At 36.2% G+C, this 24274-nt stretch overlaps 3 protein-coding genes across 4 annotated transcripts; 1 reads left to right on the top strand and 2 right to left on the bottom strand.

Moving 5' to 3' along the window:
* Positions 1 to 141: 141 nt before the first annotated feature.
* LOC143470161 (somatostatin receptor type 2-like) lies at positions 142 to 7038 on the bottom strand. The gene is made up of 11 exons (XM_076968098.1): positions 6631 to 7038; positions 6406 to 6522; positions 5977 to 6095; positions 3035 to 3219; positions 2732 to 2799; positions 2480 to 2602; positions 1622 to 1801; positions 1244 to 1464; positions 832 to 1014; positions 320 to 423; positions 142 to 178 (listed from the first exon to the last, which is right to left on the bottom strand). The coding sequence occupies exons 1-10, from the start codon at positions 6974 to 6976 to the stop codon at positions 322 to 324; spliced, it is 1644 nt and encodes a 547-aa protein (XP_076824213.1). The 5' UTR covers positions 6977 to 7038; the 3' UTR covers positions 142 to 178; positions 320 to 321.
* Positions 7039 to 13399: 6361 nt separating this feature from the next.
* Positions 13400 to 17009, top strand: LOC143470560 (transcription factor MafK-like). The gene is made up of 4 exons (XM_076968775.1): positions 13400 to 14845; positions 14932 to 15057; positions 16127 to 16249; positions 16413 to 17009. Exons 1-4 carry the CDS (start codon positions 14717 to 14719, stop codon positions 16533 to 16535), a joined length of 501 nt encoding a protein of 166 aa, XP_076824890.1. The 5' UTR covers positions 13400 to 14716; the 3' UTR covers positions 16536 to 17009.
* Positions 16786 to 21640, bottom strand: LOC143470558 (uncharacterized). 2 transcript variants are annotated; one of them, XM_076968774.1, is made up of 18 exons: positions 21374 to 21639; positions 20835 to 20949; positions 20298 to 20427; positions 20070 to 20115; positions 19508 to 19980; positions 19271 to 19378; positions 19046 to 19160; positions 18849 to 18931; positions 18551 to 18651; positions 18391 to 18451; positions 18219 to 18302; positions 18068 to 18139; positions 17878 to 17941; positions 17607 to 17741; positions 17416 to 17516; positions 17276 to 17344; positions 17087 to 17211; positions 16786 to 16982 (listed from the first exon to the last, which is right to left on the bottom strand). In XM_076968774.1, the coding sequence occupies exons 2-18, from the start codon at positions 20878 to 20880 to the stop codon at positions 16912 to 16914; spliced, it is 1884 nt and encodes a 627-aa protein (XP_076824889.1). In that variant the 5' UTR covers positions 20881 to 20949; positions 21374 to 21639; the 3' UTR covers positions 16786 to 16911. The 2 variants fall into 2 exon arrangements, with proteins under 2 accessions (XP_076824889.1, XP_076824888.1); XM_076968773.1 differs by having other exon boundaries at positions 16786 to 17211; positions 21374 to 21640.
* Between the last annotated feature and the right edge of the window lie 2634 nt (positions 21641 to 24274).

The following is a 24274-nucleotide window of genomic DNA, read 5'->3' as shown; positions in this document are numbered from 1 at the left end:
AAAAGTCTCTATAATGCATCAACAATTGAAAAATAACGGCGATTGCACAATGAAGATCGCGGAAGATACGACGTGGGAGGTTAGCAGCCTGCTGGAAGACACGTGATCAGATGATTTCATTGTTGTTGTTTTTAATGTGAAATATCAGCAGGAAACGGACGCGTGCATGTCCTATATACTGTAATGAAGTAAAACAAGGTATTAGCTTGCTGTAACAAAAGGAAATACATGACTCGGGTCACTGGTAGAACATCTAACACGTATTTCCGTTGTTGAGAAATAACGTGTTCAGATTTTTTTGTTTTATTTTTCTCTAAACCTTCAGACAGTATCCGCTTCAGAAAAGCTGGATTTCTTGGGCGTTTCTTTGTCCACGGTGACTCTGGTCAGCTCTGTCGGGTTTGAAGTAAACGCGGTTGCATTCTGCAAAAGGCAATCAAATTCGTGTTGGTGGAATAAAGTCGATGTAATACTTTAAGGTTTTTCACAAACAATTCAAGATTTGTATAAGTTCTTGCCTCAGTTTAGGTTATTTATTATATAAATATATATTTCATTATTGTATATATTAGGTATACATTGTAAATATTTATTTGTATAGTTTAGGTTATTGCCTCAGTTTATTGTCAAGTGCTGGATATGAAGTCATGATGTGAAGTAAAAAGTGTAACGATGTTTAAAACATTTTTGTTTAGAATTGATATTAAATTTATACACATTGTTTGAAAGACAACGCCAAACTAAAGCTTGATGAAAATGGCGTCTTAAAGTCAAATTTCCATGATTAGTATCGAGATTATATTACACGTAGAAACCATTTAAACCAATCACCTCGGTTTTCTCGTATTGCCATTCTCGCTTTTTATTCAAGTCACGCAAAGGGATGCCAAATTTTACTCTGCGGCCTTCGCTGTGGTTGTTGTCAACAATTTGTACTTCACCGCTGGCTGAGTTACGGTAACCTCGACGAAAACCCACCAGCTGACTGAATCGTCTCGGAAATAATGAGTGGCCCTGCATTTTAAAGTGTTTACTGTTTTTACGCATAAGTATGAGTGTTGGATTCGGGAGTAATGTTACTTCCAAAAAACTTCTAACATACGGATCCGATGTAAACATGCCTTAGTCATATGCCTTTGATTTGAGAATAAAAATATTAAATTTCTCGGGTTCCTGAACAAAATTATGTTATATGTCAAACAGAATATTGTTGCGATTTTAAAAGAAACCTTTCAATACTTACAGCATGCTCAGTGTGACTGCGTGTTTGGTGGCCCGACACGCCAGTGGCGGAGCTGCCACGACGCAAACGTCGTCTTGTGTGGTTAACGCTTTCGCGAAGACGTTCGCCAAAATTATGACCGAGAAAACTGTAAAGAATCGGGTTTATGGCAGAATTTGCAAACGCCAGCGCCACCACAAACTGCTCAACCACGTTGCAGATCATAACAGAAGCCTGGAAACCTGTTAACACATGGGAATGCATAAGAGATTGAAAAAAGGTTTTGTGATGCAAAGTTATTGCTAATTTGTAATTTAATTTAGACTGCTTTCCTTTCTGGAATTACTTTGAAACCGACAAACGTGCTTTGACAATGTCTGCAATGAAAATCGACCGCACCTCTTATTTTACAGAGTTGAAGAATATGATACGGCAGCCAGCAAATGACGAAGCAAATCACCAATACCGCCACCATGCGGGTCACTTTTCGTCTCATATTTTGAGTTCTTTTGCCAGTCATTGTAGCTATTCGCTCTTCCGAAGCCCGCAACCGCTTCAGTATAAGAACGTAACTCACCGCTGGGAACAAAACGCAAGATGTGACTCACTAAATAAACAAGAAAACGTAATAACCGAACAATACAACGAAGTTCCTGTTGGACAGGACGAATAGTTGAAAAGGAAATGATCACTGAGATTGTGAACAAACTCCAACGTTTAGGAAATGTGAAACAACCTGGTTGCAAAAACAATCACAATGCACGAATTGTCACGTCATACTATGTTATCGTTTGAGTTACATTCCAATAAAGTGACCAGAAATTAAATTTTAGCTTTTATTAGCTTTTATATTAGAAATTAGCTCTTTTGTGAAACTAACCATAACATATTATAAGCACCCATAATATAAATCACACAATGAATTAAACGTCACAATCACAGCTCTTTAGAAAACACAAGCAATTGAACTTCAATTTAAAGTTCAGCTTTAAACTTCAATATTTTATTTTTAGATCGGTGGATTAGCTGTGGAGTGGCATATAATAGAATAAATACCGCAAATTGAACGTGGCTAACTACGGTGATGATGAAATATTGGAGATACGCAAATAAAGAAACGCAAGGGACATTTGCGTTCGTCAAGGACGTCAAATTGTTACCGCCTATTACATCAGCAGTAAATTACGCCAAAGCTAAGAAGAGCGTGGAGCATTCTATGATTCATCATCTATTAATATTTCATGAAAGCCAACTTACTTATGATGGAAAACGGGACGACAAAAGAAAGCACAAAGCTGACGACCAACCAAATTCTATATTGATGCGACTTGACCGCGTGTGAGCAAGTTTCATAATAAACAGGCTCTTCGGCTGAGGGGACTGAAATATGAAAAACATTTCATGGTTAATGTTTTTGATTTTATTTAAAATTTAGCATCTTGAACTACCTCACTCTTGAACGTTAGGTCACAGCGATGAATAACTTAGGAAAACTTACGAACTAGCTACCTGTCGAAACGAAGAAATCGAGACCGATTAAGTCATTGCTGGAGTAATTGAAAGACGAATCGTCATAGCTGAAAAGATAATATTTCAGTAAAACTCAAATATTGAGAGATAAAAGATTGTACTTTAGTTAGAAAAAAATTGCTTAATTAATATTTTAAATCAAATGTTTCTCGGTATAATTTGAAGTAAAGCAGCTGTGTACGTGGACGTTGGACAGATTGCGTTTTGGCATGCACTTACACGCCAAGGGCTGAAAGTTTGATGGGCCCAATGTTACATTGCTATAATACAATTGCCACTTACATGATACCATAGTCGATGTATGTATCGGTGTCAGCAAAAGGCTTATAACCAGGAAACATTATCCTACACTTAAGTTCTCCAGTCACTTCTTCAAGCCGAGAGTAAATCATCACCGGGAGAGACATGATAGCGGCAACTGCCCACACGATGGCGCAAATGATCGCTGTTCTTTTCCTCGTTCGAAGCTGTGGGAAATGTAATAGAACGTTGTTGAAAACGTAAGGTGCGAACTCGTTTTCGTTATACGAAACCTTTTATAAAGAATTGCAAAGAACTCTTTCCAGAGAGCTAAGAAACCTCAGTACAACGACCTACCTCAAAGTTTTCTCGGTTATTGTTTGAGCAATCAGTCGTTGGCTTTTAGGTTTTAATTTTACAAAATATGATGATGTTCACACAAAATAGACATAAAATGTTCCGTTTATGTTCAGAGCTTTGCAGTAAAAACTCCACTTTTGTCGCTTTCCACTGAAAACGACTAACTCAGGTTTTTCTCGGTAACATTTCTTATTAAATAAGTACAAGTATTGAAAGTGTGAAATGAAACTGTGAAATTTTCTCGAAAATATATTTTCAAGCTATACAGGCCTGTCCAAGTTACTATAAGCTTCAGGACAAAGACCCTTAAACAAGTAACGCTTTTGCAGTACACATAACACAACAGAACAATGAGCACGGCAACTTAACGTAATGTTAAAACTATTTCATGAACTTTACGGTAAAATGCTTGAGATATAGTTTACAGGTAAACTATCAGAAAAATCTAGTCAGATTATAATAACGATGGTGCGGTAATTAAAGGGTAGAGTTAAAAAATACAAACATTTAACAAGACGCGTATTGCCGCTCTACTTAAACAGGCCAGGTGTTAGCCACACACAGGTATTAGCATGTTTAGAATCATGACATGCACGAAGGAAGCAGACGTTGTTACAACAAATCGTTCGTCTGTTACTAACACCGCTCGCATTGTGATGCAAGTAAAGCTTCCGCAATCGACGAAATTTTGAAAAACATACACATATCGCACCTGTAAGAGCATGCCTGTTGCGTCACAATTCATACGAGTTACACCGGCCACGGGAAAACAATTAAGCACCATTTGACGTCACCAATCTGATTTAAACCGGAAGGGAATGTCATCTGCTTTGCTAAAACGTAACATCCTGTTCAGTAATCAATCGTGTTGTGATTGTGGATTGGTGTACCTGCACGTTTTGGTCTGAAAAACTGCTACCTGACCGACGGGTTGTAACGAGACATGATCCTATTTCAATAACGGAATAATATCATCCCCAAAATAATGAAAATAACCTTATGATTTTCGTTAAATGGAAAGTTCACGAAACTTTTCTTTAGTTAACTTTAAAAAGTGTCTTAAAAAGTTGGCGCAGTTATTTCATCGGTTGTCGGTCCAGTTGTTACTATTATGGTTTTGCCTCTGTGATGGTGTAATATTCTTTTAATGACATTAATATGGGATCGTTCACGGACATTACCACGACTGGATTGGGGTAGCTGCAGTTCTTAGACAATACATTTGGATTTATTCTCCGGTTTCGTGCCTATTAACAATTAAAAACTGCGCTGTAAAAACTGCATGGTAAATAGAGCACAGTTTTATTTTGGCTTAAATGGGGTATATTTGTACAATTGTATGTACAAACAAGTTATGCTCGGAAATTAACCAAAAGTTTATGAACGAAAGTGACCGTAATCAAGTGCATGTACTAAGAAAAATATGTTTTATAAAGAATTAATGTTTTCATTTTTCTGTAGGATTCATATTAAAAAATCCAACCTGCTATTGAACTATTACATAGACATGGTCTAAACTGAAACGCATAAACCAGTTTTTCAGAAGAACGCATTGGAAAAGCATATACTGGCGTTCCAGCATGGTAATAAGCCCTCCAATGAGTTTCTTTTTATGTTGTTATTGAATAAATGTCAATCTACGGGAATTTAATAACTTCAATACAAAAGGAGATAGAACGTATCACAAGGCATAAAAAAATGCATAAGCTTGTGGTCACGGACATTAATTTTCAACCGCACTTGACGAAAAGAAAACAACCACAACAACAAAAAATGCTACCGTAGAAACAAACTTATAAACAAAGCAATAGAAAAAAATTTTAAGCTGCACCAAACGCCATCGTGGCAAGACATTGCTATTAAGGTTGCTTTGTTATTTAGAAAAAGAAGCTAAAACCCAAAAAAACTCTTCAACGAAATAAAGCATAAGTCCAGCGTTTAGAAAATTTGAAAACAACTAAGTCGTAAGTGGTGTATCCTTGTTGCTAATTGCCACCATGTTTCTACCTTCCGATTTCCTTACAATGTTGGCATCGTTGTGGTGTAACAGCGCGAAAGAAAAAATGACAAAAGTGACAAAAAGCTCGGCCCCACCCAAATTAAAACGGAATTTTCTGATTATATTCATAAACCACTTTTAACAATGTCCCACAACATAAAAGCTTAAAACTTTTAGAACAATGAGTAAAGGATTTTGACACGATTATCAAAATCGTATAACCGTATAACTATTACATGCTGGCGAATTGATTTAGGAATGCACATTGAAGCACCATAAAAACACTTTGTTTTTTAAACATTCATAAATCTTTTAATTAAGTTTTTGACCTTTTCGCCGTTATCCAAGACGGCAGAACCAAAATTAAACTAAAAAGTTAAAAGCAAATACCATTTCAAGAATTAAAATAAAGGAATACAATACAAGGCTACAGGACACAAGTGAGTATAAACTTGGCTTCATATTGTTGGTATACACTCAAAATTTAAGAACTTTAAAAATTGATTAAAACCTCGTTAAAGTGAGCACTTTTCCAACTATGATATTATCGATCAGCCTAAGAATTTAAGAAGACTTTCTATAAGTGCATAAAAATCTGATTAAAACTGGTAGTGTTTTTTTTTACCTGGTGGGCTTTTGTGCTGTAAGTAACCGCGATGTATCGATCGACACTCATTGCAGTGAGGAAAAAGATGCCGGCTTGGTAGTTGAGAAATTTCAGAGTCTGGCAAAATCTGCACGTGACTGAGGATAATGAAAGGAAAATGTAAGTAAAATGGGATTGCACGAATATACGAAATGCGAACACACACAGCGCGTGCTAATTAAAACCTTCTTGCCCAATAAGTAAATAAATTCCTAATAGCAAAATTGATCTTAGAGTTGTCACGTAAAACTTTTAAACACATAAAGAAATTCTTTTTATCCACGTTGATATGACGTTTGATGTCAGAGACATGTATTGTTTACGTTAATATTACTACATTTACATGAATACATATTACTGTATAAGTAATAATAATTTAATTATTCGACGATGAAATATTCTACTCACACTCGCCGAAGGACCAGTTTTGTGTTATACTGTCAATTCCAAAAATAGGTAAGGTTAGGAGAAAAGCGCTATCCGCTACAGCGAGCTGAACCACGTACATTGCCGTAACTGTTTTACCTGAAACGAAAAACGAAAATAAAACAATAAAAGATAATTCATCGATTGATATAATTAAGTTGCCAAAGCCAACAGCTAACACGTAACCAAGAAAGTTAACAAACTTACTAATCTCATTTCCTCCAAAAATAACAAAAAATACGACGCCATTTGCAACAAGACCGACAACAGCGATGATTCCAAAAATCGCTGCAATCGCGGTATTCACCGGCTTCCCAATATTTTCGTCTTCTCTCAGCTGCACGCTGTTGTATTCATCCGCTACGAACGCCATTCCTCCTCCGTGCTCTGCAAAAGCATCCTCGTATCCAAGCTCAACGGGGTCAGTGTCCGGGTCGAAAAATCCTCCTGTTTCATTCGCGATCTGGTAAGGGTCCGGCTGACTTCGGGTGCCCGTCAAGAGAGGCAGCATAAAGAGTGGTGTTATGAGAAAGATTTTTGTGATTTTCTTCATTTTATGGAATTTTTCTCAGCAGAATTTTCAAAACGCAAAATCTCTAATTACTATATCGTAGTGACACTGCAAAAAATTAAACCAGACTTTACAGTTGAAGAGCCGAAAATTTTTCAAAAAATCAAATAATTGTTAAAACTTCAACAGATATTTGTGTTTTGTATTAAAATTTCGCCCATTCACTACGTAATACATTTATCGAAAACCCCTATGCTGACTTTATCAAACTAAATTACTTATCTGTTGTAACTGTAAAACTAACCAAATGCCATGCAACGAAAATAATAATAAATAACTTTTCTCAAACATTAGCTTCCCAGTAGTATTCCAAAAAATGAAGGTTGCTTACTGTAAACGGAGGTTCGTTAGTTCTACCGTACGTTAACGCTAGAAAACAACTTTAAGTTGTTTAAAATCTCTGCCACCATTTCCACTCTTCAGCATTGCATCAAATAAGTTTGTCAGAAAGATCGTTCGGTGAATGCAGAATGATTTTGATCTTTCGTTTGCTGAAGTTACTTCGAAGACGTTTCTATGAACTCGAATAAGCTTAAGCGCTGTTGTCAAATAACGAATGCACGAGCAAGGATATCACAAGCACTTTTCAAACGCCTTCGTTGTCACCGCGACGCTTCAATGCGTGAATAGACTTTTTGACTTACCGCACATCACACTTAACGTGAGGTGCCTTTTTCGTATCACACCTTTCCTATGACTGACAGAATGAAAACTGAAATCGCTACTAAACTAACAAACGTTTTGACTGCAGAAATCGTGCCTACCGTCAAACCAACTTTTTTTCACCTGCATGCGAGTCTTGTTGAGTATAAAGTGCTTGCTGACTGTTTTCCTCATTTGATAGATACAGTAATTACTAATTACGTGAGCGCAAGCACAGGAGCATTAAGTGACGACCGTCTGTCGCGGTCAGCGCCGTTTTATGACAAGCTGACTCAGGTGGCATCTTCGGCCAAGGATTGGAGTCAAACAGGAATTTGGAACTAAAATTTTATTACAAGCAAAAAGTGTCCTTTGCTTTCTACTTTTTGTAACCTTTCGGCTTTAAAATAAAAGACCTATTTCCTTAACCAATTATATAGATTGAAACCCGTCGACGGTGAGTTATACGGTTTGATATGCGTTTAACGTTATAAATCAAAATACCTATTCATACATCTTCACATCATTAAACGCGATTTTCAATCTCAAAATACAAACAGCTGTCGAAAGCCGAAATTTCAAATCACGTGTATTTTGGTAGCCGCCAATTTTACTTAAACAAAGCATTGCGGTTTACGACCTGACAAAAGCTGCAATAACAATATACAGTAGATGGTGATAAACCATTCCAACTTTGACGATAGAGCCGTTGCCTTTTTTCATGCAATTACCTGATAGGAAATAGGGGCCCATTGAAAGAATCACTCCACAACTCATTTGTTTACAATTGCAACTAATGCAAGGTTTGTAAGACGTGACGTCACTAACGCTCTTATCTCCACTAGCCCATCACACGTGACGTCACCTTGCCGCAAATGGAGGGAACATCCACAAATTGTACATGTTAACCCAAACGTACAAATATAATGAAGCACGCATATTAAGAATTTTGGTTACAAAGTGGTAACATTATTGATCTCCATAATTACGTAAAATATCAGGATTATCGACAAAAGTGAATTCTTTGAAGTGGCTGTTTCACTGCGAGTTCAGCGGGTCAAGCAGCCCGTTGTTAAAGATATGCTGTTTAGTTAGGAGAAAGGGTATGGAAAATGTTCGCAAAAACAGAACGCAAATTAAGGTTAGGTTTTTAGGTTACTACGTTATCACATTTAAGTTTGGTTACCAAGAAACCTGTGACGAAAAGTCTAAAAAGTACGATTTTCTGAAATAGTGACTCCCTTAATTTTGGTCTTTTTTGGTTATTTGGTTTATTACTCAGCTTTGTAGATAGCCTATACTTATAAAGAAAAGATGACCACTACATGCATGTCTAACTGGCTATACTATGAGAACTAAGGCTGGAAACCTATCATATGTTAGTCTATTGTAGCGTTAAAACTAACACTAAATAGCTACCGTCTGCAACGTGTTGCTGCATTTGTGCAGGAAACCGTTTTTAACTCAAATAAGCAGTAACATCTATAATAAAACCCATACAAAAGACTTAATAAACAACAATAAACTATACCCTGTTTGCCGCCTATAAAGCACTCCTTAGATTCATTATGCGCATATTGCCATCTGCTTTATCTCAAACCTTAATCTTGTAGCTACCTATAGCTTATTAAAAGAATACTACAATTTTCATCCCTTCAGGTTGGTTTAGTCACGGTTTCGAACTTAATCTTCAAGAAACTAAAACCCGTCTCAAGTAAGAGCAACGGAAGGAATGTATCGAAATCAGGCTCTAGGGACCCAAATATATTCTTGCACTATCGAACTGCACAGCTATACTCGCGGAGCACTGCGTTTTTTGACGTCACTATAGCAATTGCGGTACAAATACGAAACTCATTCACGTTCCAAACACGCCTTACGGTCTCTTGAGGAAAAACAGGGGCAATGACTCTCGCCGTACTAAGATAAATACATGAGGTGACATAATTCGGTTTGTTGTTGTACGAGTACTTAACATTGCTAAATTACCATGACGTATTTGTAGCCTCCGATTGTAATCACATGGATTGATTCTTGGCAGGAAAATGAAACTGTACATGGCTATAGTATTTGACCTGACATGATTATTCAAGTATCTTCCTGCGTTTCGGCTGTAAATACAGTACACCATATATGAGTTTTTTCGTGTATCGAAAATTGCTTTAAAGTCATTCCTTGGAAACATCTCGATGAAAAAACATACAAATAAAGACAGAATTTGAGTTGTTATTTGTACCAACTATAGTAACTAATTTGATTATTTTTCAAAGTTACGCCTTACAAATAACGATGAATGATTCTGAAATGTGAATGCAAGCTAGATTGACCTAGTTATGTAGTTGCACCAAATTCAATTTTTGCTAAGTCCGTTTTAGGTATAGGTGCTTTGCTGTCCCTATTCAATGTATCATTGCCCACACTCGTAGCAACGATCTTTAACTTAAAAGATTTCCTTTTTTTCCAGCCGGAACTGTCCTTTGCTGTTGTTGTATATTTATATTTAAATAGTATTCATCATACTTCATCTATTAACAACAGGTGTTGCGGTGGATCTATTTGTCATTCTCTGGTAATGAGTAAAACGTATGCATTCGCGGTAAGTGCTGACAGTTACCAGAAAGAGAATAATTGTAAACAGTTTGTTTTGTAAACAGATTCCTACTTGCTAGCAACAATATAACCGTGTCCTGCTGTGGTAAAATCATCAGGTGTAAAGTCTATATATGCTTTTCTTGAGGTGCGTTTTGGCTAGGACGTTTAAAAACTTTTTTCGACTTGTACACCAATTTAAAAGAATCTAAAAAAACCTTTATCGCCCATTTAAACGTGGCGTAAATAATAACCCAAAATTATTTTACTTAACTACAAAATTTGTATTTTCTGCTTCTGCTATGCTATGCGATGCACCTGGAAAACATCTAGTCAAAAACAATTCAAGTCATAACCTTAGCAAGTCAAAGTTTTTGTTCTAGCGTCTGCAAACATGTAAAGAATCGCGCTTGAATTTGACAGAAAAGACCAATTTTCAATCACAGCCCAAAAGGCAAGTGCATTTCCAGCCAACTATCACACAAATGATAACTTCAGCTCATGTCAAAACATTCCTTTGTCACCAATGCACTCACACATGCACAAAGATATAGACTTAACATATGGATAAAGGCTGATATCGGAAAGAAATGAGCAACAATGTAATTATTTTAAATCCGTAAACAACTGTTTTTATCTTGGAGCAAAATTTTAATGGTTTTGACGCAAGCTATACGTCATAAGTCATAACGTCATTTTAATTTAAACCGATAAAAAAGAAATAATAACTTTAACAAAATGAATGGGACCTCGAGCAAAGTAATAGATTTTAAATCCCCTTTTTCACTTACCTTTTTCTATTTCTTATAGCTATAGGTTAAAGGCAAAACACGAATCCAACGTAAAACCTAAACGTGCTGCTTCTTAAAGAAAAATTCTTACTATATAGGTAGAAAAACTTAAACATATCGTAAACTTCAATTCACTGACACAAATAAAGACATATTCTTTCTTACATATAATCCGACACTGGTACTTGTGGGTTCCATAATTCGATAATTTTTTATCATTCATTCTCGAGCCATTCTACTAAGTTCTATATTCTATAAGGTTGCTTTCATGTTTTTTGCATTGCCGTTGTATAAGTCTATACCAGCCTATACAAACTGCGGCAAAACCGTTGTTTTGTATTCGTGAAAAACGCTTTATGCAAAGTCGCTTACGTCGTGAACTGTACAACTGACATTTGAGGATTGTGAATAACTACCGCACCAATTACACGTGCTGTAAACTATACCTGGTATAGAAACAGGTTTGAGAATTTTTTAAAGTTTCGAGTAATAAAAAATTTGATTTTTGTGGAATTTGCGTAGGAAAGATTGTTTGTGCAGAAGGCAACATTTAAACGTGTGTAAAAAATAGAAAACAACCCTTTGTATGTTTTTATGTGTACCGCCAAACACAAAAGCTAGAACAAAATTACCAAAATACACTACGCGAAGTTTGATCGACGACCGCAAAAAAGGTACACTCACAATATTCAGCCACCAACAGTGACAATTATGTCTAAAATATATACATTATTCCATAGATTAGAAAAATAACAACTGCATGTCATAAACAACATTGTATCAATTTGCTAATATACCCTATCTTTTTATGAGGTGCTGCGCATTCGCACTTTAGATGCCTATAGTAATCTGTGGGAACCGTTACAAGCTTACGTGAGCATCACACCTCATTTCAGAAATTGTAAAACTAAAAAGAAATAGAAAATATCAAGTTAATTACTAAAAATCTATGATATCTTAGGTTACCGAAAATCAGACCTCCGCATACTAGAAAACAGCTAAGTCGTTGTCTGCGTTTAATTTTCTTCCAAAAATCTTCTTATTTTGATTTTTTTATAATGTACCTATGGTTAGTATTTCGAGACTGCGGTTATCTTGCTGTTATTTTAAGAACTCTTCATGCGTTGTAAATTACGTTTTGTGTTCAGCCATTGTTGCCGTTACAGCTGTGAACGATAATATCATCTGTTTGAAAACATCTTATACACCCCCCGTAGAAAATTCTCATTTATTTTAGAAAAACATTTCCACACAAAGAATCTTTTAAAGGCAAAATTATCAAAAACGACCTTTTACAACACAGTTGTAATGCATCCCGCTGAGTCAAATGAAATTTTTCTCGTTTTAGAAAAGTTAATTTGTGTTCGATAACTCATAAAAGCTCTTTGGGGTGTCCATTTGGCCATCAAAATTCTCTTGGGGCGCAGTCATAAGTTTCGTAACCACTTCAGTTAAGTCCACGAGCAAACCATTGCTCAATAGCGCCCTAACGGTCAAACAGCCTAGTTTGTTCCCCTTTTCGATTCCTCCTTTAGTTCAAACGTCGGTGACTGTACCGTGATAATCTTCTTGAAACAAAACTTGTCCAAGACGGACTCTTCGGGTCTCCAATTCCAGTGAGTAGTGTATCGTTGGGATAATTAATTAATTGTTTAACTTTGACGTATTTAAAACTTTAGTGCAACAATGGGTGTTAGCGTTAACATTTAGTCACTTTTTCCAAATTACAAAATTTCTTTCAAATGCATACAGAAATGCCAGCCTAGCATAACATCAACCAAGAACGATTAAATGAGATGTACATTATTCTCAAAAAATTGGTTGCAACCAAGCGTGACAAGGTTTACGTCATAAAGAAACAAACAGTCGTGATCTTTCCCTGATATTTATGGCTGTGCGGGCCGCGTCGGTCTAGCTCATAATAGGTGTCAAACTCCCGGCCCGCGGGCCACATCCGGCCCGCTTTACAATAAAACTTGGCCCACAATGCTATTTTATACATTGAACTATTTCCGGCCGGCGAGATCATTGTGCAGTATAACTTACTTTTTTCAAGCAAGAAACAAGATTATAAACTTACAAATCGCACAATACAGCAGCAAAACAGTTGCCCCACCATACGATAGAATAAATCGATTTATTCCCAGCCAAAACCGTCAAAAAAAACAAAAATTTGGTGCTGTTTCGCTGACTGTTCCAATTCATGTACTCGTGTCACGAAACGTTCAATCAAGTTTTATCCTTACGGCCCGCGGCCTTAAATAAGTTTTGAGTTTTGGCCCCTGGTGCGATTGAGTTTGACACCCCTGGTCTAGCTGGAAAATTTCTACGTCATCATTATTTGCTTATTTTTTGGTGCGTATTGATGACATTGCAATTTCATAGGAAGTAAAACAATAATAAGATTCCGACTGTTTGGCTTGTAACTATTTCCAGCTGTCACGTTTGCCCTGTAGCGAGAATTCGAATCTATATGTGGAGTGGGGTGAAACATTTAAAATCTGCGTATATTCAATTTGTACTGTGCAGTAGCCTATTATGACCTCAAAATAGCTGGCTTATAGCCTACAGGTTACTTCCCCGACTTCTTAAAATAGGCCTAGACCTTGCATTGATTGCGGACTACAGTCTCTTTTGCCCTTTATAAACTATCCTTGGTTATGTTTTGTTATAGCAGATAAATAGTTAATCTCAGAAGTCAGAACTAAGTTACTGGTAGCCTACGTTTATTAAGAGTTTATGCATGTTGTAGTTTAAGGAATGTTAAACTTTTTATTGGGTTTTAACGACAGATGGACAGGTCAGGCGTGTAGTGGACTGGTCTGTCAATGTAGGCCTAGTTTCACCTAAATTAAAAATAGGTATACATTATCACCCAAATATCCACATTCTGACGTTCATGTTATACTTTGGTTGTATTCCAGTGGACATTACTGCATCGCTAGTACGACTTGTGACATGAATAACACTTACAATTTTGACATAAAAGCAGTTATGGAATTATGCAAGCCTTGCCACATAGGCCTTGTGTACGTCAGATCTGCTACTGTGACAGCATGATGAATTTAGTATCACTGGAAGTTTCGATTGCAAAGCAGTTGCCCAACAGAGATAAAACTAACAACTTTCAAACTTGTGCACTCTTTCACAACTTCTAACGAAAGCCTCCTGTACCGCAGCATTGGTAACTCCATATTTTTATATGGATCCGCATTATCCGCATGCAGTTTTCTCAAAAATTATAACATCAGGAAAACAATAGACACACATTTCTAGAGCAAACTTTGCAAACAGTCATTTTATTTTCTGTGAAAAAAACAAAGAATTGATCAATCACTCAAACTCAACAATCCAACTGACTTCTCAACTTAAACCGTTAACCATTGTCACCTGAAGCAATCTTCAGTCAATTCTTCATAACGGATCACAATATGCTAATAATGTACCGATGGTCAGTTTTTCATGCAAGTTGTTTAAAATTTTGAACAGCATTTATGACAATTTAGGGTAATAAGGGTATTAGTAAAGTGTTACAACGACGGTATCGTTTTTGCATATCATGTTTTCAATCTCCAGGAAGATTTTTGCAACTTGGTATTCTAGGGGTTTGATACAAATTTATTGCGTATAATACATAAGCTAGCTAGAAGTTTTTTGACAAACATCTCTGTACACTAGGCAAGATTGGCATGGTAGGTAAATGGTACTAAAACTACCGACTATGGCTGAAAAAAATGAAAGTTCAGGAGCAACTATATTTACGGATGACGAACTTCTTAATTTAAGTGTAAGAGAGCTTAATCGCCACTTGAGGTCACTTTCCCCGGAGGTAAAATCCATTTATCATCACAGGCTACTTTATTTGCTCAATTTGTTTTTCTAATGCTATTCAATGTAAGCTTTTAACTTAATTAGGAAAGTCGCCGACTGAAACAAAGAAGAAGAACACTAAAGAACAGAGGTTACGCAGCATCGTGTCGTATTAAAAGACTTACGCAAAAAGATGAACTGGACCTGGAAAGAATTCATCTCCAAAATGAGGTTTACACAATTATTATGTCTACTTAGATCTTGGGGAAAGTTGAAGTAATTTTGCTGCACCAAACTATTGCAATTAATACAAATGCAGGGATATCTATATATAATTGGAAATTTTGATATTATAATAGATATATACATGTCTATTTTTGCTCCTTATTTCATACAAAGATTCAGTTTGTTTCAGTCAAATGTTTAGTTACCTTGAAAGTTCTGTAGGGATGTGTCAAACATGAACCCTAAGGTGCAGCCTGAACCTTGCCAACTTTAAGTGTTCTGACGAACCTGAGCTTCATACTAAGATTTACCCAAATGTTAATATTTTTTTCAAATAAAATATTAAGAAAATTGTTGCTAGAGACCAGAGAATTTTTTTTGTAAAAGTTGCCGACCAATCGCTACGAGGTCAATTATTTGCGCTAAACCGCAGTGAAGGTTAATTTTCCTCGTGCAGTAATAAATACCAGAATCAAAAGTCACTAAATGTGAAATGTCGTATTTAAGCATGTCAGTAATAATGATCTACAGATAGGGCATATCAGTTTATATGAAATATGGATGTGCATTGTGTAGTTAAGAGCTTGAAAACTGTGATAAGTATAAAAATAAATCACGAACAGTCAGTTATTTTACGCAAATTTATTCTTGTTCCATTCTTTGCTACTGCATTGTTAGTACACCCGTTTTAGTCATTAGGAAATTCATATGTGATGCTATTTTATGTTCCGTAAAGTCACAATTTCGTAGAGTCACAGCAAATCTCACAATTTGCATCTGTCGAACACTTTCATTTCAAACACCAGTCAAATGTACATTTTCCATTTTGCTCGGATTTTAACTCTTTTGTTTGTTTTATTATGACATCATATGTACGCACTGGCTTGGGTACAAACTTGTGTTAAAATTAAAACCTCTGGTTATCATGAGCCTGAGCTTTTTCTTATTTCCACATCCCTAAAAGTTCTCATGATTGACAAGTTAACAGTTTTGCCTGGCGCTGACCCACCAGCTGATTTGTGTTGCCTGAATGTAGCAGATTGGGTTTTGTTTCACAGAAAAATGATCTTTCCAGGTCGACCGAATCAATCAAGAAAACCAGCGCATGAAGCTTGAGCTGGAAGCTTTTCAGAAGAAATTCAGTGATCTGGAGCAGTTTGCAAAGAGCATCGGAAGAGGGATGACCTCCATGAGCGGGGTTAGTTTTTGTGTTTTTTAATCTTCCATCCTTTTACTTGTTGTTTTTGACCTAAATATTGCTTTGTTTGGGTAATAGTGATTTCTTATAGTTGTGAGTGAATTGTAACTTGATACTCCCGGTCACGTTTTAAAATTTTTGCGAAAATTTCTTTTCGCTCCAGGAGTCTTCCACAACACCTCTTCGTGTAATGATGGCAACACCAATCAACACCTCCCCTGCTGCAGTAGCAAGTAGCGAAAGTATTCAGATGACTGAAAACAACTTGCATACCAGCGGCAGCTAGCACAAAACCACCAACCTGATGAATGCTATCTTGCCCTTGCATTTTGTGCAACTTTTAAATACTGCTCGATACCTTCTGCACACACACAGAGACTGTTAAAAACCGGCTGCCTTCAATGAAAATTGTCAACATCAGAATATTCCACGCAAATTGTTAATTCAGTTGTTGTTTGCCTTGCTATTTTATGCCCTACTGTGTGCATGCCTGTCACTTTGCCCTTATTGCAATGAATATCATGCCAGAATGCACATTGCTGGTGTGATGTTTTTTATTAAATCAAAAACAATTGAAAAAGGCCAAGTAAAATCTTATACATTGCATATAGTACTCATAAAATGAATAAAAATAACAACACTTATGATACCACCCTGCTGATTCATTGTGAAGAATGAATCTTGATTTTTAACCGTGGTTGTATCCTCATCTTCACTTCCACTGCTTGCTTGCCTGAAATAAAACCTTAAAATGTATAAAGAGCCCAGTCTTTGAAAGCTTAATTTGAATGACGATCATGATTTTGTTGAACACATCCCTAAGACAGATATGTCCACCTAGTGAATCCGTTATTTCAGCTTTTGTTGAGATCTCCCCAGTCAACGGTAGGGCATCAGATTTTTGCTTGGGTAAACTTATAAATCCAGTGGTATCATTAAAAGCAGTTTCACTTTCCATAGACCTGCAAATAAAGTCAAGTAACGAAAAAATTTGAAAAAACACCGGTGTCATCTTGCCTTTTATACCGTAGGCTACACTGCAAGCTTTGAGATTGTAACACTGGTTTTCCTGGAATTCGAGTGTTCTTTTTCTTCCTATAAAACAGGTAAAAGGTAAACTGTGGAATTTATCCTGTCACCAGCGTGTATTATTATCAACTGCATACTTGTTTGTTTTCCTACTGTGAGGTAGATTACATTTCTCTCCTCGATCGCAATGACCATTTTGATAAAAACTCCAACAAACTCTGATATGTTGCTCCTTGCACTGTAACCAGCATGCATGTGTGAATAGCTTACAAAATAAATTGAAAACTTCTGTGCTTTGTATATATAATAGGTTGACTTTTTCACTCACGTTGTCTGCTTTTGTGCAGTATCCAGCAGTGGCAAATGCTTTACAAACAGGTGCATTATGCCCGACAAATACATGCAGATATGGGCAGTCTTTTGTACTGCATCTTCCTCTTAAATAAAAACTGCATACTGGTACCTAAAAATGTACATTAGTGAGGTCTAGAATTTCACGTTCTTCTTAATACGTGCTTAATTCTGTGTGATAAAGGGCTACAAAGTGAACACTAAATTGCTGTTTGGATCTTGGAATACCCATAGCAGTAGCTAAATACCTTTTTCTTGGAGAGCTTGTGTGAAAAAAGGCAACAGGTATCTCTGCATGTACCCCTTAAAAACCTGTAAATAATTTTGAGCAATTTTGCTGTAGATCGATACAGATCTGGATACTTTTAAAGAAAACACACTTTCTACTACACTAAACAGTAAAGTAAACTACACAGTAAAGTCTACTACACTTCATACCTTGTGCAAATTGCAACACGTTCTGGGTCATGGGTGTAAGGGCACTTTCCACCCCTATTACACTTTCCAAACCTAAACGTATCGAAGCCATTGACATTTAAATCTAATGGCAAAAAAATAACCCAGGTTTGGTGTAGGTTTTCAACCTTACCTGTTGTAAAACAAACAGTAGGTCTTTTTCTTAGTATGTTTGTTTTTAGAACGAATTGTTTCAAGGCTCTTGTGCAAAACTTGACTAAACACAAGTGGACAATATGTTAAGACACACCTACAAGAAGCTTAAAATATATATACAACGTATATGTTCTGTGTCCGTTGCTTACCTTGCCAATCGTTGTTTCACGGTAGGAAAATGAAGCAAGGGTTTCGACGATTGGGACTTCACTGAAAAAGAAACACATCACAATTTACTCATCCAGGTTAGACATTCTCGTCTGATCATGCTTAGAACAAGAATAAAGAACACCAAAGAATACTTGTTACCTCTGGATATTTTTCGTCTGAGCACAATATTTCCTGTTTTGGGACTTCTTGTTTGAGTACCAGCTCTTACCAGTTTATAACGACTATTCTTGATTAATGCTCTGACAAAAAAAGTGTATATCAAGCTAATAAAATCAAACAATAAATACACAGAGACGCATAGACACCTGCACAATCAATTACAATGTTCGTAAACCTAAGTTAGCTTGATTTTGCTTCTACAGTATATCCATCAAATTCTAAGCTATGGTATAATATATAGAGACCAAATATTTGATACAAAATATGAGTAAAATACCCTGCGGAGTGTCTGGGCAATAACAATTTCTTCTTGCTTGCTCCTCTAATGGAGGGATGTTGCTTGTGGTGAAAAGTTGCATTCTAATCATTACCAACACAATATATGTGCAAGCCATTAGAGTAAGCCTTAGTGTGATAATGTAAATGTAAAAGAAACTAAATGTTTACTGAATTTATTTGCTATCCTAAACTTACATGTTCATAACCATTTTGTCTCAATTTCAAGTGATAAGATGTTTTGTTTGTAAGTGATTTAGGTGATTTCTTTATGACTTTGTAAGGATTCTTACTAACATTAACTTTGGAAGCTCTGAAAACATGTAGCAGGTCATGTACGTACACATAACAAAAGCAAATAACATCACCATAATTTAATCCCAGCATAAAAGTATAACCATATATAAGCTTTCCTTTACTAACCGTCTGTGGTGAGTCCTTTGTAACCGGTACTTGTTTAAAATCTGTTTACCTGCAGTTGACCTAGGAAAAGACCCAGGACTGTGCTGATGTATTTCGGCATGAGCTTGTCTAAAAGAACAATTTCATTAAGCTAGGCTAAACTTCTTTTCTCAGGCAGCATAAGCCTCGAAAGCAGCTCCTGGACTAAGAGCAATACATATATGTAACTACTTTTCAACTTTTCGGAATAAAACTTACCTTGTACTTGTTGTCAATGATCCTGTCTTAGCCTTAATTTTACCAGATGAAATTGAATGTTTTGGATGCAACTTTTGTGGTAAGTTCAGCTTCAAGTTGTCCTTGGTCCAACAGAATGGAGAAGCCTTGTTTATCACATTCACAGAGTTACCAACAACATTTTGATTCAGCTTCAGCTTTTTGGTTGGACTGCTGTAACCTGCAACTTTCACCAGTTTGTGTTTTGTTGCAATAATTTTCTTTCCACTTTCTGGCATGTCAACAAGTTTTGTTAGTTTCGCAGGTGGCTTGTAAGCATCGTTGGAAAGCATTGAGGACGAGTGACCATTTTTCCATTTGTACTTGTTTGCTTTCATGTCATCCAACGGTGGGGAAAAGGATTTTGCATTTGTCAACCTGACTTTGCCTGATGTTTGAGGTGGAACCCTCGAATGTGTATGAGCAATAAAGTTCCTATTTTGTGGACAACTGGCCTAAAAAGGTTTAAGCAAAAGTGATAAATATATTCAAGCAAATTTCCGAAGCAAACATAAAACAAAAGAATGGCCAGAGCCATGGCAACCTTGGTGCTTGGTATCTTTGTGTTCACCTTTGAGCTTTTAATAAACCTGTAAATAAACATTTACGGAAGAAACTGTGAGGAATACAAGTTTAAGCATTATCATACAAAAGTGAAAGATAGAAAACTAGAATGTAGCATCTACATACTAAATATTTAAACATTTTACAGAGCCTATGTAGTATGCACCATGCTTACACATGTCCATACAGAAACACAATGTTACTATACTTTTTGTCATGATTCTTTTTGGTCCAAGTATAGTGGCCTGAGAAAGTACCATTTACTTTGCCATGATTGGCAGTATATCTCTTTGTACCATGTTGGTTTGCTCCTGATTGTTTGTGCAATGTAATCAACTCTGTAAAGTAACCAATATGAATAATTGACGAATTAGGTTTATTGCAATTACACAACAGGCTACTGCTTGCACTGGAGTTCTTAATCTATGGGTCACAGAAGCAAAATAGTAACTTATAGAAAAATAGCTTCGGGCAGGTATTTTACCACTAATGTTCCCACTTCTTTAAGGGATTATCAAACCTTGAAAATACGTTCTGTCTCGTAACAAATTTTATCTTGTAAAAGTAAATAAATGTGCAGATTATATATCATTAATCATAACTAAAAGTTTCTGGTTTGTGATTGACATACTGAGTAAATCAGACATGATTATATCAACTTATATACTGCAACCAACTTAACTGGACAGCAAGAAAGCATCTAGACAACATAGCAGACTTTTATGGAAACAACAAATATGCTTACCTTTCCAGTAATCAATTTCATGCTGTAAGGATTTATTCTTGTTCATGTTTAATTGTTATCAAAAAACCTCTAGGCCTGTTTTTGCAAAAACAATCCTATTGCTAGATGACAGTGGCTGCAAAAATAAAGCATGCACTTTTGTATTGGGCCTAAGGTGTGGAGCCAAACCATTAAGCCATAGCCCCACACGAGTTACGACCAAACTTTTTTGAGATCAGAAGTGTTTTCACGCCTTAATTTCTCTACGTTCATTGCACTTTCAGGTTTAGTGTAGAAGTGCACAACCCCAGGATGTTTTTGTATACTAAATCCCAGCTACTCAAATTGTGACGTCATCTGGTTGTGCACTTGTATACTAAACCCCAAAAGTTAAGCTAGACCTAGCCTATTTCTTATAAGCTACGGAACATGAAAGCAATCCACGTCAATCTGAAGTGAAAGTCGTGCAAAAATTCCGGACACCGGGTCTCTTACTTTTGCACTCACATATCAGGATTAAGTATTGAGGAATTATTACGTAATAACTTATTTTCTATTACCTCATAACTCCTTCTGATTCAGACCTTCAAGAATCAAGTCGGAGTGTAAAAGTGTAAGGGATCCAACTTTGCTCAGTTCAGTCCGAGGATAAAGGATAGATTATGATACCATAGCCTAGTGACATACAAAGTCCAGCATAAACATTCCACAGAAGATTTAATGGTATATGGCAGCTTAAATAATCTAATTTTATGCTAAAAATGCCTAATTATTTCAAATGTAGCCCCTAGCCTTCCTTGTCAAATAGGCTAAGCTACTGTTTTCCTTTGTCATGATATGATTTCACAAAATGACGTTGAATCGTGGGAAATAAATCAGGCTTCAGAAATGTAAATGCAGTAACAGTAAAAATAACATGACAGTAAAAATATTTTTTTAAAGTTGTTTTAGCAACATTAGCATAAATTTTTCATAGATTTCTAAATAAATTATTTCATTTTTTTATTTAGATAGTCATTGTGGTTGATAGAGCGTTTTCAGAACTTAGAAATGCTTGTACAGTACTTCACTTGAATGCGAAATTTTATAAACGCTATAGACATCGTATATAAAAACGGGATACGATAACCATGATAACAGCAGATGGTCATGATCAGTGGTGGGATTCAAATGTTTTAACATCCGGTTCTATCACTAGCAGCATGGCACATTGACCCGGAGACGATATACACATAGGCCTATACATATGCTTGTTAATACCCGGTTCGCGGAGGTCAAGTTCTTTGGTAAAATTCTTTCATAAATTACTCGGTTATTTTCACATGATAATTAAAAATTTTTAAAAAGTATGTTTTCAAAAGTACATGTTAATAAACTCTTGATACCAATTTTAGCAACTGTTGATCTTTATTAATTTAGAAATGTCAAGTAAAATTTCAAACAAGTAATGTCACATATGTTTGGATCTGGAGTAATCTTTACCGGGGGCATAATAGCGGCAAACATTGCGTTTGCAGCAACATATTTTTTACAAGAAAAATACCGGTACGGAATACCGACAATGTACCGAAATTCTTTTTTAAAATAGTACCGAATCCCGCAACATTTTATAGTAGATAGTAGCCTACATTTTTTGCCAAGTACCGGTACCGTTACCGACGGTACTTTCAAAGTAGCGAGTCGGTCCTACCGACTGCCCACCTCTGGTTATTAATGTGTTGTTGTTTGTATGTTATTATTAGTATTCTATGCTATCATTTATTGATCTCTATACAGTTTAAACACCGATGTTCAGCACTACAATTTTCTAGTGATTTGTTGAAATTACATTTTAGTATAGTCTTTAAATCAGTAGTTTCCAACCTCCTGAATTCACGACCACCTTGAACGCTTTTCGAAATCTGCTCTCATATTAAATTCCAGAAATTGGTTTATAGCTTAGGCCTATATATATATATAGTTTCAGTGGAATCATAGATCATATATGTGACAATATAGTGGCTATACAAGCGCGTATCAAGCTCGTGTTTTTATATCTGCTTCTACAAAGCAAAACTAACATTATGCCTTATGCGTATTAAACCAACTGTAATCAGCAACACGTTAATTCAGAGGTTTGCAACCGTTTTGCCGCAGATATCATAGAAAGAGTGAAAAAAAAATAATCAAATACTCTTCCATGAAAACAACAGTTCAAGAATATTGGTATCAAATAAAAAAAGTAATTTCATAAACGCAAGTCAATTTAATTGACTTGTAATTCATTTGGCAAGCTTCTAAGCTTGGCCTGCTAATGCATTAGACTTAGCTATTTGATAATCGCTAGGTAGCGCACTTAAGCCTAGTTGCGAACTTATTTCGATTTATCTGTGAAGCCAATGATTTATAAATTAAGGGTACGCTTTGCATTTGAAAGGAAGCGACAGAAACGACATAATTTGGTTTCCACTCGAGTCATTTTTGATGTCTATTCGACACTTGATCCGTCGAATCCGTCTGGTTCGTGTTGCAATACTGGCGCTTTACAATTCAGAATTGATCAAACCCCAGACAAATGTGTGATGCCCTGTGATGATATCACCGACGCTAAGGGCTGTATCCTACAAGAAGCCAAAGCACTCCAATTAACTAATGCACTTAAACGATATAGCGAGGGAGTTAACCTACCCGACTGTCAATGTCAATTCCGGGTGGAAAACACCGCACTGTGCAGACGGATAAACATGCAACGATAAGTTTAACTAAGGAACATGACGGTTCGCGGAGGTTTATGAATATAACTGTCGGGCTCATCCGCAATTTCACAAACATCCCCCCCGGTATAGCCCTATACTTGCCCCGGCTTGATTTATGTTGTGTGAAACATTTAAAATGGCTCAAAGATGATCTGCTTCATTTGCATGAAAGTCTTTTCAGTAGAAGGTTGCTTTGGGTACTAGGCCGATATAAAAACTTTAAAAATTGGTTACAATAGCGAAGTACTAGCATGTTTCTGCAGTTTTTTGGAACTACTTTGACTGCGCAGCATGGTGATTAACAAAAGTATAACCGCAGCGCAAGGTAGCCTTGAAATAAAATAGTGAAAAGTTGGTCGAGTGTAAACAACTTAACACTACACACTACGCTTATTTTATGCAAAACTGTGTATTCTTTTCAGAAAGGTTAAGAAACTCTAGTATCGAGTAAAATCAAAGTTTAGAAATTTTTTTGTTTGTCATGCGAACAATAGGTTGTTTTTTTTGTGCTGTTTTTTTACAGGCGATAGATTTTAAATTGTTTAACTAACACATATGTTCAAAATTTTATTCTAGAAATTAGGTTTGATATTTTCAAACAACTAATTCGGCTTTTCCTCAGCGAACTTGCCTAGAAAAATGAAGAAAATTTTACTGCAATATGGCTTGCGCCGAAAACTAAGAAAGTTAAGATTTAGCCTACACTGCACGCTCAAACCGAAAGTT

This window comes from Clavelina lepadiformis, chromosome 9, assembly GCF_947623445.1.
Source record: "Clavelina lepadiformis chromosome 9, kaClaLepa1.1, whole genome shotgun sequence".
Taxonomy (NCBI): Eukaryota; Metazoa; Chordata; class Ascidiacea; order Aplousobranchia; family Clavelinidae; genus Clavelina; species Clavelina lepadiformis.
The sequence above is the reverse complement of the archived record's forward strand: the minus strand, read 5'-3'. Positions and strand labels throughout refer to the sequence as shown.

What these genes read in the sequence shown, in the direction of transcription:
- LOC143470560 (XM_076968775.1), top strand. Translation starts at nt 14,717, where the DNA reads ATGGTACTAAAACTACCGACTATGGCTGAAAAAAATGAAAGTTCAGGA. An exon ending in TGAGGTCACTTTCCCCGGAG is followed by an intron (nt 14,846 to 14,931) that starts GTAAAATCCATT and finishes TAACTTAATTAG; the next exon opens with GAAAGTCGCCGACTGAAACA. An exon ending in GGATGACCTCCATGAGCGGG is followed by an intron (nt 16,250 to 16,412) that starts GTTAGTTTTTGT and finishes TTTTCGCTCCAG; the next exon opens with GAGTCTTCCACAACACCTCT.
- LOC143470558 (XM_076968773.1), bottom strand. Translation starts at nt 20,880, where the DNA reads ATGAACAAGAATAAATCCTTACAGCATGAAATTGATTACTGGAAAG. An exon ending in TGAAATTGATTACTGGAAAG is followed by an intron (nt 20,428 to 20,834) that starts GTAAGCATATTT and finishes GTTACTTTACAG; the next exon opens with AGTTGATTACATTGCACAAA. An exon ending in CAAAGGACTCACCACAGACG is followed by an intron (nt 19,161 to 19,270) that starts GTTAGTAAAGGA and finishes ACATGTTTTCAG; the next exon opens with AGCTTCCAAAGTTAATGTTA.
- LOC143470161 (XM_076968098.1), bottom strand. Translation starts at nt 6,976, where the DNA reads ATGAAGAAAATCACAAAAATCTTTCTCATAACACCACTCTTTATGCTG. An exon ending in TACATCGACTATGGTATCAT is followed by an intron (nt 2,800 to 3,034) that starts GTAAGTGGCAAT and finishes TTATCTTTTCAG; the next exon opens with CTATGACGATTCGTCTTTCA. An exon ending in TCAACTCTGTAAAATAAGAG is followed by an intron (nt 1,465 to 1,621) that starts GTGCGGTCGATT and finishes ATGTGTTAACAG; the next exon opens with GTTTCCAGGCTTCTGTTATG.